A 12261-nucleotide genomic window follows, 5' to 3' on the forward strand; every position below is an offset into this window, starting at 1 on the left:
TAAAATTCAACAATACCGCCATTTTTAATTACTTTTTAGTTCGAATTTTGTTGTCCAGGTTATTTATTTTAAAACACATTACCTTGAAGCCAAGCTTGAATCATTAAAAAATAAAGCGAATAACATCTATCCATGCACTGTTGATTATCAAAAGAGCAATTGTGTCATGAACTATAGGCAGGGGTTTCTTCACAAATACTATTTCATTAATATATATGAAAAATTTCTAAAGATGACAGTTGTGTGGAGCATATTCCAGATAGTCAGACAGCAGCTATGATGGCATCATTGTGTGCTTTCCCCCTCTGGTCTTCAGAAAAATAGGAATCTCTTTCATAATAAGTGATATAGATGGATCCCCTTTCAGGTTCAGCCAACAAAGCTACTAGTTTACGCTAACATGAATACCCAAATAATATTTATTTCCTGGTATTGTTGTAAAAGTTAATAACAGGTGACTTCATTTCTTTGAAAAAATCTTCACAAAGGAGGAGACAGGTTAGAAAAGATTTCTTCCATCGGATTCAGCATTTCTTTGTGGTCATGTAAGAAACGTTTTCGTCCACAGCTGTGAAGGGTTTGGATGCCATTCACGACACCTGGTCATTTTAACAAATAACTAATATTCTGTAAATATCAGAGGCTTGCATATGCTGGTGTGGATGAAAATCTGGATGGGACAACAGGCGTGCAGTCTATCTTCTCTTGAGGCCATTGGCTGGCAGCTGTCATATAAACATGCTGGTTGTCCTCTTCTAAGTTCTCATAGACTGGCTCTGTGGTCAGCTTGGACTGGGCAGTGCCTTGGCGTTGGGAAAGCAGCCCATCTTCATCATAGTAGCGCTGGAACTGAAAGGGTCGGATCCGCCGCTTGTAGAAGGCAAAGAGAGCCAGGGCCGTCAGTGCTAAAAGTGCGGTGGTGATGCCAATTCCCAGAGCTAAGTTGTGCTTAGCTGGAACTTGGGCTTCAGTGCGCCCTGTAGCGCATTGCTGGGCTGTAGGAGCCACACACTCCAGGAGGTTCTCGTTCTGGGGAATAACGCAAACCCTGTAATCGGTCCCTGGTTGCAGATGGTGAAGTTCAATCTCAGTTAAACGTCCAATCACTCGCAGTATGTGCTGATCCACAGAAGACGTGTAGCGCACTTCAAACTGGTCATGATCCCCAGAGAAAGACCAAGTAACCACCAGAGCAGCGTGGTCTTTTGTTCTTGTGTGAATGCTACTAATATGGTCAGAGAGGCAAGGGTCATATTTCTCCAGTATGTAATGGGTCTCATGAGTGGTTGGTCTTGAAGTGGGATTATTTTGTGTAGTTGTTCCTGCGAGAGAGAACATCCTACTGGTAGTGAAAACAGTGATTGGAAGGGTCATAGCTTGTAGCAAAAGCCGTTCACTGGGTAGAATAGCTACCGCAGGCATGGCATTTGTAGAGGAGCTGGTGGTGGCTGAATCGGTTTGAAAAGGTGGGCAAGTCAATTTCTGTAACTGGAGGGGAAAAGAAGACAGGAGAGAAGTCATCTTCCAGTATCAACTATAATGTGTGTCACACTTGCTCTCCCCTTTATAATGTCTAAATGAAGGCTCTTCGTTTTAGTACATGACAACTAAGTGCAACGTACAGAATGTTACAGCTTCCTAAGAAAGCTCTTATGACTTCAGAGTTGAATTTAGCATTGCCACTACAGTGGTGCCTCGCAAGACGAAATTAATTCGTTCCGCAAGTTTTTTCTTCTTGCGAGTTTTTCGTCTTGCGAAGCACGGTTTCCCATAGGAATGCATTGAAAATCAATTAATGCGTTCCTAGTGAAACCGCCTTCAGACCAGGTCCGGGGACAGTCTGTCCCCCGACCTCTTCTGAAGGCTGGGGGGGGGGAGGGACAAGGGCTTTTCTTCCCACTGCCAGCCTTCAGAAGGCTGTTCTGAAGGCTGGTGGTGGGAAGAAAAGGCCTTCTTCCCACCTCCCGCCCCGCAAGCTCCGGGGACAGGAGGGCTTTGCTGCCGACCGCCAGCATTTTAAAAGCCCCTGCTGTCCCGGGGCGATTTTAAAATGCTGGCGGGCGGGAGCGAAGCCTCCGCTGTCCCGGGGAGATTTTAAAATGCTGGGGGTCGGCAGCGAACGCTTCGCTCCCGCCCGCCAGCATTTTAAGATCGCCCGGGACAGCAGAGAAGTCTCCGCTGCCCCCGGCGATCTTAAAATGCTGGGGGTCGGCAGCGAACGCTTCACTCCCGCCCGCCAGCATTTTAAGATCGCCCGGGGCAGCGGAGAAGTCTCCGCTGTCCCGGGAAGGCAGGCGGGGGGGGGAGCAAAGACTTTTGCCCCCCCGCCGGCCTTCAGAAGAGGTCCAGGACCTCTTCTGAAGGCCGGCTGTGGGCGAAAGTCTTTGCTCCCGACTGCCAGCAATTTAAAACAGGTCCCCGGAGATTTCCCTATGGGCTTTCGTCTTGCGAAGCAAGCCCATAGGGAAATTCATCTTGCGAAGCGCCTCCAAAACAGAAAACCCTTTCGTCTTGCGGGTTTTCCGTCTTGCGAGGCATTTGTCTTGCGGGGTACCGCTGTACTTCCTTCAGTGACCCATTTTGCTGCAGACAGAGAATGCTTAAAGAGAAATGAATGTGGTTGGATGACAACATTGCCTGTGATGTACACACTCATTTATTCTGCCCCATTGTTGTCTGCCTCTAGCTAACAGGCTTTGCATATTCTTGAAGCATTATAAAAACCTACAAAACCTGTTTGCCAGAGACTATTGGACACACCCCAAGCAAGTGTTCCTGTTTCATACCACTTTCAACTCTGGGGAAATTGTCTTGTGGCCCAGCTTTAGACTATCTCTGTCTGTTATACAAAGTAATCAAGGATCAGTGCCCTCAGGTGGCTAAAATTTTGCCCTTGAAGTGTAATAATGTCCCTTGCTCCCCTGGATGGCAGATGGAGAAGGGTGTCTGTTCCCACCCCTCTTTCTTCGACAGTTCTATTTGCAAGACGTTTCTGGGGTCTGTCAGTGTGATTCAGATTGTTCATTACCTCTACATTTGCCAGTTGTTGTCCCTGAAGGGCTTCCGGGGAACTGCATTCCACTGGGCTGCGATCTTTTCTTACCACTTGCTTCTGCCAGGTGCGAAGCCAGATTAAGTTGCAGTCACAGCGCCACTTGTTCCCAGTCAGATACAAAGTCGAGAGATACTTCAGTGACGACAGAGGTGACAGCGACTCCAAACTATTGTTCCTCAGGCTCAAGACCTCGAGTCTGCGTAGCCGTTTGAACGTTGAGCTGGTAATGTTCTCCAAGCACAGGTTTTCTAAGAACAGCTGCCTCAGAGAGCTGAGCTTCCTCCCAAAGGAGAGAGATGTCAGCTCCTGGATTGGGTTGCCACTGAGATAAAGGCTGGAGAGAGTGGCAGAGGTGCGGACGGCAAGCGGCACACTTTTCAGCCTGTTCCAGTCGAGGTAGAGGATGCGCATGTTGCCCGGGAGAGCTCTGGCTGACATGTTGGCAATAAGGTTAGCACTGAGGTGAAGTTTGCGTAGTTGCTGGAGACCACCAAGGGCCTGGTCTGAAAGTTCAGTCAACAGGTTATGACTCAAGTCTAGCAGACTCAGTTGCTTCAAAGAGGAGAATGCACCTAGGCAAAAGAGAGAGTGGAAGTAAGAGCTGCCTTGAGCTGAGAGCTAATAACTCCATCCCACTTCTGCCCTCCCCAGGGTGGTAATGATGTGCAGGGCACATCTGTGAACTGCTTTCCAGCACGGGTGAAAAGTGCTTAAGCAACCAAGTGCTTAGGTCTAGGGTTCCTTCTCTGGGGGTGTGTTTATACTTGCTTGTGCTCAGATTAATGAATAAAGCTGTTGCTATATGGGAGGCCTATATGGGAGTGTGTTTCACAGAACATTTGAGAACCAGACATCACATGGTGCTAGCAGTGGGATTTGAACATGGCACAACAGAAACTAGCCAACCATTTGGTCCTTGCAGAACTGTGACTTGAGAGGCAGCATATAACTATTTTAATTAATAAATAAAAGGAATATTACTGGCCTGTTTCTGCTTTTCATGGTGCACATTTGTGTCTGATGATATCTAGTTTGTTCCGAAGTCTCCTCCCACCTGACACCTCGGGATGATGCCAGGTTAACTTGTCTTTCCTCATGGGCAAGTTGCACTAGTTTGCTAATATTCTGGTTTACGGGGTGTGTGTGTGTGTGTGTGTGTGTGTGTGTGTGTGTGTGTGTGTAATCTCTAGAGATATTCAGATTTAACCTCTTGGTCCCTCCTGCAATATTGTGGCACTGAATGTGGTCTTGTGCTCAGTGGTGTCATCAGCACAGGACTTTCAGGCCCAACTCAGCAGAATGAGCAGCAAGAACCCCAAATGCATTTTGAAGCAACAAACTAAAGAAGGTAACCATTAGGGGCTGAGTCCAAAATTACAGGACTTCATCCTTGTTTGTGTTAGAATTTAATTTTATAAAATTTGCAGAGAATGTCAAGAGCTCTCTCCCTTCTTCCACACCAAGAGGAAAATAATACTCTTCTTTTGTGCCATAAGGAATACAAAAGGCAACAGGAAGGGCACCAGAATAGGCTATAGGCCACCAGAATCTGGCCTATTACACACACAAAAATGAGCAATTCATTATCAGTAGCAGTAATACCATGGGCCTACTTTATTGCTGTTGAAAGGAGATGTTCGCCTCAACTGAATAGATCCATATTGAATTTATGCTAAAATACCATATTTTTTCCGTGTGCTGTATAAGACTAGGGTTTTTTCCTTTAAAATGTCAAAAATTAGGGGGCGTCTTATACATGATGCCATCTCCCCCCATTTTCTTAAATCTGAGTCCCCCAAAATAAGGGGCGTCATACGGTAATTCATAGCACGCCTGAACTAGCCAATTTCAGTGAAGTTACTCCACATTAGCTTTGTGCTCAGCTTCTAAATTGGTCAGCTGCTGGTATATATCTAAGTCTTATGTGTCCACACATTCATCCCAAATGCACCCTTTCCCTACAATTCATACCCTAAAACTGTTGGGAATGAAAGTGAGAGGGATAATCACTACCTTATCTATCACACCCATCTATAAATACCTGGCGAAAGGTAAGCAATCCGATTGTGTTCCAGGTGCAGAAAGACTAGATTGGTCAGGTTTTCAAATGCCCCTTCTGGGATCTCTTCGAGGAGATTGTTGTCCAAGTGGAGGTGGTATAAATTCTTCACTCCGAGAAAGGTTCCTGCTTCAATCCGGCGCACTTGGTTGCTCCCAAGGAAAAGTGTGGTGAGCTCAGGCAAATCTGGGAAAGAGGCTGCCAGCAGGCTGCCAAGCTGATTGAACTGCAGATCAAGCTCCACTGTGGCTTGTGGGATGCCAGCGGGCAGAGAAGAGAGGCTGGCATTGGAGCACCGAATAAACCAGTCCGTGAAAGAGCAGCTGCAACCAATGGGGCACTGAGAACGGTCCAGGAGCTCTGGGCTGGCAGTGATCCACAGTAGTGACAGAGTAAAGGCCACACACCAGCGCTGAGCCATAATGCTGTAATTTAAAGCAGACTGAAATAATTAAATACACTTCAGAAACCAGCAGGTAGTCTGGGATGCAGCTCTGCTCAGCCAGAGCCTTTTCTGATCAATTGCATGATGCAGATGTGTCAGAATTATACATGCATCCCCCCACGTCTCCCCAGCTCAAAAGCTTACATTGCTGGGCACTAAGTGGCTTTGGCAAAGATGTGTGAAGTCACCTTAATGCTGTTCAGTCTTCATACTTAAGGTTAAAATAGACTTCCTTGTGCTGTTCTGGCAATTGTCTGAGCCCTAGACCAGGGGTGGTCAATGTGGTACCCTCCAGATTGTGTGGGGTTGTTTGGGAGGGGCAGGGGCGGAGCAGACTACAACTCCCATCATCCCTGATCATTGACCATGCTGGCAGGGCCAGATGGGAGTTGTAATACTTATGGAGGGCACCATGTTAACTTCCCATGTCCTAGACCGACGGGACAAGAAAGGAGCAAATCTCTTCACCCCTTCACAACCCAGAAAAGCTTTTATAGTAGAACAACAAGATTTCTCTGCAGTTGACACTGTCACTTGAATAGGCCTTCAGGCAGACTCTGAGACTGATCATCACACTTTCCCCCGGTTGCTCTCTAGCCAACATCCTTGCTGTCTCTTTGCTGGCAATCCCTTGTGGAACCACCGAGCTTTTCAAGGCAAGGGAGAGCAAGAATCACTTGGCCTTCCGTGACCCTCCCCTACCACATTAGCACTAACTGACATACTCTCCAATTCCTTCTTACCAGAGTCCTAGGCGCAGCTACCCCTCTAGAAAGTAGTTAACTGGCCTCTCTGGAAGCAAACAGTGAGGGTGTTGGGGCTTCCTCCCTTTGTTTCAGTCAGGGGTATAATTTACAGCTAAAAATATACTGATTCAGCAATCTGGAAAGCAGGAAACACTGGCATAAGACCTCTTTGCCCTTGATTTCCCTCCCTCTGGTGGTATTTGAAAAGTGTCTGCTTTTAAATTATCTCAGATGAGTGTTGTGGCAATTTGAGCATAAACTACTATTCTCTACATGGGCATGAGATGAATGGGCTCTGTGACTTCAGTCCATGTGGCCAAGAAACACAGGAAGTTGTGAGACTGGGGGTTTGTTTTTTGCCCTGAAAAATAGATTTATTTGAGAGAGCGGAGTAGAAACTTGCTCTAGCTTATAAATTAAAATGGCGATTCTTGGGATGTGACATTCTGCATCAGATAAGTGGTTCTTACTAATTTTTAAAATACCTTTGTCTATGCTAGCTTTCAGGCCAAGCCTTCCAAAGGCAGCCAATATGCATAAAATAAAACACAACTGAAACATACTGTTCCACTCAAATAAAACCATATGCAAGTTGTGATTTTATGGATGTGAGTAAAATATAAATCCACACATGGAAAAGCTATAGGGAGAAGAACCAGGAAAGTCCCCAGGCATGCTCTATAATTGATGTATAAATTGCCCAAGATTCTCCTGTCCTAATATGTTATATTTGCTATCTGACTCTACAATACATGAAACGGCCACATCCCCTGTCTACATAATGACAACAGCAGTGATGCCCATTAGGTGGTTTTATATGGATCTGAACATTTTCTAGAAGAGAACTGGTGGGCTTTGTGAGGTTGCTGAGCTTTCGGACCTCGTTGGAGTCCAACTTCAGATTGAGAGCCACAGGTTAAGGGGCTTTTCAGTGATGGAAAAGCAAATAGCTTTTAACTCTCGGTCCCACATTAGCACTAACTTTGATCAAGAACCTGCAGGCAGTACCTAATTTCCACTTAATTAATGCTCATCCATGCTAGTTAAGCTCTCAGAACCGGGGTAGGGATTTCTGCAGATGAAACTCACATCAGTGGCAGTTCTGGTCTTGAAATCCTCAATGCATTTACTAGTGAGTAAGCTCACACCGTGACTTGCTTTCAGGTTACTGTGCACAGGGCTGCACTGTTAGGAATCAGGGGAGGTTGGTCTATTATGGCAAATGGGTCACTGCCCCACCAACCTTAGTCCGCCCTCAGCCAGCTCCTGCCTGCCAGCCTTCTTTCTTACACCCAGACCAGAAGGAGGCAGTTTCCTCCTCTTCCTCAGTCTCAGTGTGGCCTCTTGCAGGACAGGCAGGAGGATGGGGGCAAAATGAGAATTAGTTGGCTCTGCCATTGGCTCTGGTTCTACCTAGTGCTGACCTTTATGCCTTCCACCCTATCAGTTCCAATGGGCACCAGACACCACTATTAGGAATACCAGGAAGACTGTTTCAGTCCAGCAAGCACCTGAATTAACAAAAATGGTGAATTTTGATTAATTGTAGCAAAGTGATAGCCAGGTTATGCTTTTACATAGTTCTAGATTCGTATTCAATCACTGGAAGGGGGGAGCAACCATTTTTCAGAGTGATTCCATTGTTCATATGTTTCATAATATATTTTAAGTGAGATTAAAAACCCCTAAAAGAAATTATGATGGGAGTGTCCTGTCATTAAAGACATAAAAATAACATAAATACAAAACGGCCAAGTATGAATGGAGAGAGCTGCGTCATTTTTCATTAGTGATGTAATGAACATTAATCAATACATGCTAATGCACAACCACAACACGCGGTACACATATCTTTTGGGCAGATGGTCCTTGTGCACACACCATCATCAAATGTCAACCTGAAAATAATTCAAATACAGCATCATGCACTTTCTGGGAGGAAAACTCACTACTGTTATTTCTTTCTCACCCACCCTTCAGTGTGGGTTACAACACTAATACTGTGGTCTCAATTGCTGGGAAATTCAAGGCAAGTGTGCCAATGTAAAGACCTGAGATCCTTCAAAGTAAAAACAGTCTATTCACTGCATTATACAATCAGAGTCTCTCATTCATCAGGGGATGGTTGTACCTATTTGGAACATACATATTGGTTTCACAATTAAATCTGGATACTTTTTCCCATTTTTGCTATGCTACATAGCCTTCAACAATCCTCACTGCCACTAGCCTGCAAAACACCCCAAAGCCCACTTAAATTTTATAGTCTATGATAAGGAAACCCCTTTGCTAAAACAAGGATCTCTTTAGGGGCACAAACTGGGTTCAGGCTTTTATCATTCTCATGTGCTGCTCCCTGTTGTGTGGCACCTGCCTCCTCATCAATTTGAGCCATGAATCTCCCTTACCTGCTGCGTTGCTTCTTGCTAAGCTGTCTTGGAGCTGCTTTTGGATTGTACAGCCAAGTAGCTGGCTTCTCTCACTGCTCTTTCATACGCTTCCCTTCAACCACAAAGTCTGATATAGGAAACTGGGTTGAACAAGTGTTTCCTTCTATTGTTTCTAGTGAAAATGGTCCTGCAGCCCCCCCCCACCCTATTAAAAAGTGACCCAGTGCACCAGATACTACACCAGTAGATAAGGCAGTAAAAGGGAAGTGGCGGAGTGGAATCAATATTTCTCTTTTTCAGTTTCTGAAAAAAGGCAAATGTTTATGAAATAGGATTCCAACATTTCACATGTGTTACCATCAGAATGGAAAAAAGAAAGAAATAGAAATACTACTTCTTATTGTTTGTTAATTTAAAAAAGGGAGGAAAAACCAAGGGTTCTAGTAACGCTGTGCATTACTTGCATCACAAAATGCTATCTCTGCATGTTATTCCATGACCCAAGCTATGTACATCATGAGTAAAACTAATGTTGATCATTGATTCTACCACCAATACTGTATTACACTCACTTCCCACACCAATATTACTTTCAATTTACGTATTACATAAACCCATGTGACAAACATTATTACCAGAACTGGATACTATAAAAAATACTGAGATGTGGTGAAAGATGCAAAGGAAGATACTGGGAGAATGATTCAAGAACACCTTTATGTTAGTCTACTCAGAAGGAAGTCCTATTGAGTTCCATGAAACTTACCATACACCCAGATACATGCCTGCAACCAGTTATTATAGTCATATGATTATTTAAGTGTATGGTATTAAACATGAATGTACAGATTTTGGGAATAATCTACTGTTTGCTTTGTGCTTTTGTTTTTAAATTATTTTTCCACTATTGATCACTTACAAGGCAAACATACTATAACCATAACAAACATCAACTCTAACAAACACTGCAGTACCATGACATTTTGTGTTTGTACATTGTGCCATCTTGGGATTCACATGTCTTGAACTGCCTTGACCAGGGACTCTATCTATAATAACAGAAGCAAGACAAATGTGCTACAACACTGGGAATAATTAATTTGCTCAGGAAATTTAAGAACAGAAATGTGAGTGTTGCTGGGTGCTTTTGATTAATAAATACATGGTCATCCCATTGTTGTTGAAGTGATATACTATTTATTTTTAGATTTTAGAGTAGGGTTAAACATAGCGTTAACATGGAGATGAGAAGTAACATAATTCATATCTTTTAAGATCATGCAACTCGGCAGAACCCCAAAAGGAAGAGCAATGTAGAAAGAAGTAAGGGTAAAGGACCCCTGACCATTAGGTCCAGTCATGACCGACTCTGGGGTTGCGGCGCTCATCTCGCTTTATTGGCCAAGGGAGCCGGGGGTTTTTCTGCAGACAGCTTCCGGGTCATGTGGCCAGCATGACTAAGCCACTTCTGGCGAACCAGAGCAGCGCACGGAAACGCCGTTTACCTTCCCACCGGAGCAGTACCTATTTATCTACTTGCACTTTGACGTGCTTTCAAACTTCCAGGTTGGCAGGGACCTTCTGATCAGCAAGTCCTAGGCTCTGTGGTTTAACCCACAGCGCCACCCGCGTCCCAGAAAGCAGTAAAGAAACCCCCAAACTGCTTATAATAGCCCTTCTCCAAGTGGTACACCAACGAAATCACGTCTAACCCCGCACTTTCCTACGGAATAGAAAAACCACAGATCTGTCACCCATCTTACAGCCTCAAGAACACAAAAATAAATAATATTAAATTAGAAGGACAACAGCAAACACCCACTCAACACAGAAAGAGCTCATTCTACTTTTTGAAACCGCATAAGACAGCTCTGCCGAAACAGAGCCTCAAAAAATTAGTTGTAAACTCATAAATGTTCCTCTCCACGGAAATCTTTAGTAAAAGGCGAAAGATTTATACGATCTGAAGAGAAACCAGAGTATACTGAAAGACCGTCGGGCGCCTCTGCCGGAGATCAGTCAACAGCCTCGCAGGTGAGGGCGAATACCTAACGGACCTGTCCAAAGTAATCCCTTGAGTAAACACTAGATTTCCAAGGTGACAAGGCCAGTTTAATAACCGGGTTCGAAACAAAAACATTAATAAAAGTATTTAAAATTTATCATCTATGGCCTTCCGCGCAATGTATGATGGGATATGTAAATTAAGCAGCGCCGCCTTCGCCTCCGAGCCGGCTCTGCTTTCACGTGACGTCTGCACTTGTCGCGAAGGCTGCCGGTTAACGATCGCCACTGCGCATGCTCAGACCTCCGGTGATAGTTACAGAAATGGGGCGGGGAGGAGAATATGAATGAGGTCATTTGTTCAAGGAAAAATTGCCTTCGCTTCTGCCTGGGAAGCCGCTCAGAGAAGTCTGTGCATGCGTGCAGGAGCAGATTTGTACAGTATATATGCATATCAGCTCCGTTCACTGTAAATATGCATTTGATGCACGAATAAAAATACTATTTGCGAGAGAAGGCTCGTAATTATTTGAGGAAAGTGCAGTGTAAATAAAGAGAAGTGGGGAGAGAATTAAGATCCAGTGAGGTGTAATGGTAAATGCGCATAATAGGGCCACAACCTTAAAGCTGAGAGTCGGGGTGTGCCGGTCACCTCTGCTGACTTTTCTTTTTAAGCATGGGGCTTAGCGTGGAAAAGCTCTTTTTGCTACCCTGAACATAGAGGCCACTTCCAGGTGACCTCTTTACTAGCATTCCTCCTGATTTGTTATATGACATTGCCTCAAGTAAACGGTATCGCCCACTCCCCAGTGCATATTGTCCCTGTCGTTTTCCTTATCGCAATAAGTCTGATCGGGCAAGGGAGACGAATCAACTTTCCTTGCACAACTTAAATTTGCCGTCAAAACGAGACTGAATCCCATCCACAAATGGCAGTCTGGAATCATCCAGAGTGGTAGGGTGCTTCCAGCTGGGTGTATATTGTGGAATGAATGCACCTCATGTATGCACATTTTTGCAACACGCACCCAACGTTGACATGTTAGCCTGTTGTTTTTAGCCTACTTCCAAACTGAGCATTTAACCTGATTTGTTTTCACAGCCTGGGAGCCTGGGTTGTGTATTGAGCGTTCATTCTGATTTGTTAAGAGGCAAGTTATATCACATTGCATCAAACCAGGCTTATCCCATCATTTTCAGTGCATTTGCTTACCACAAAAGTCTGATTTTTGTGGGGAAAGTAGCTTTATTGCAGTAGAGTGCCAAATCCTTTTAAACTGCCATCTGAATTTTGCTGGTATCTGTTTGACTCAATTTTATGGGTAGGATTCAATCTGGAAGCCCTTAATCTTGATTTACCCTTTCTGGGGGAAGTATGATAAATGAAAAACTGTTGTCAATAACCCATTTTCAATACCTGAATGACCCCCTCCCCATTTACAACACAAACTACCTGGAAGCACTGTTATGCTAAGAAATTATATTTTTTATATTTGCTATAAAGTAGTTGACAAAGACTGTGTAACAGAAAAAGAGTCTTGAACTGAACTAAACACTGAAGA

At 44.4% G+C, this 12261-nt stretch overlaps 1 protein-coding gene across 2 annotated transcripts in view; it reads right to left on the minus strand.

The window, feature by feature from the left end:
* The window catches only part of LOC309542477 (leucine-rich repeat transmembrane protein FLRT3-like), a 23493-nt gene continuing 11232 nt past the window's right edge, over nt 1-12261 (minus strand). Inside the window, exons 1-4 of one of the 2 annotated variants that reach the window (XM_082241298.1) lie at nt 8714-8796; nt 5097-5539; nt 3029-3627; nt 1-1488 (exon numbers count right to left, since the gene is read on the minus strand). In XM_082241298.1, coding sequence (XP_082097424.1) covers nt 637-1488; nt 3029-3627; nt 5097-5535 — 1890 coding nt within the window. In that variant the 5' untranslated portion in view covers nt 5536-5539; nt 8714-8796 and the 3' untranslated portion in view covers nt 1-636. Of the gene's footprint in view, nt 1489-3028; nt 3628-5096; nt 5540-8713; nt 8797-12261 lie in introns of those variants that run through there. The other variant, XM_082241299.1, reaches the window with a different exon arrangement.

This window comes from Podarcis vaucheri (genome assembly GCF_965113315.1).
Source record: "Podarcis vaucheri genome assembly, chromosome: 10".
Lineage (NCBI taxonomy): Eukaryota > Metazoa > Chordata > Lepidosauria > Squamata > Lacertidae > Podarcis > Podarcis vaucheri.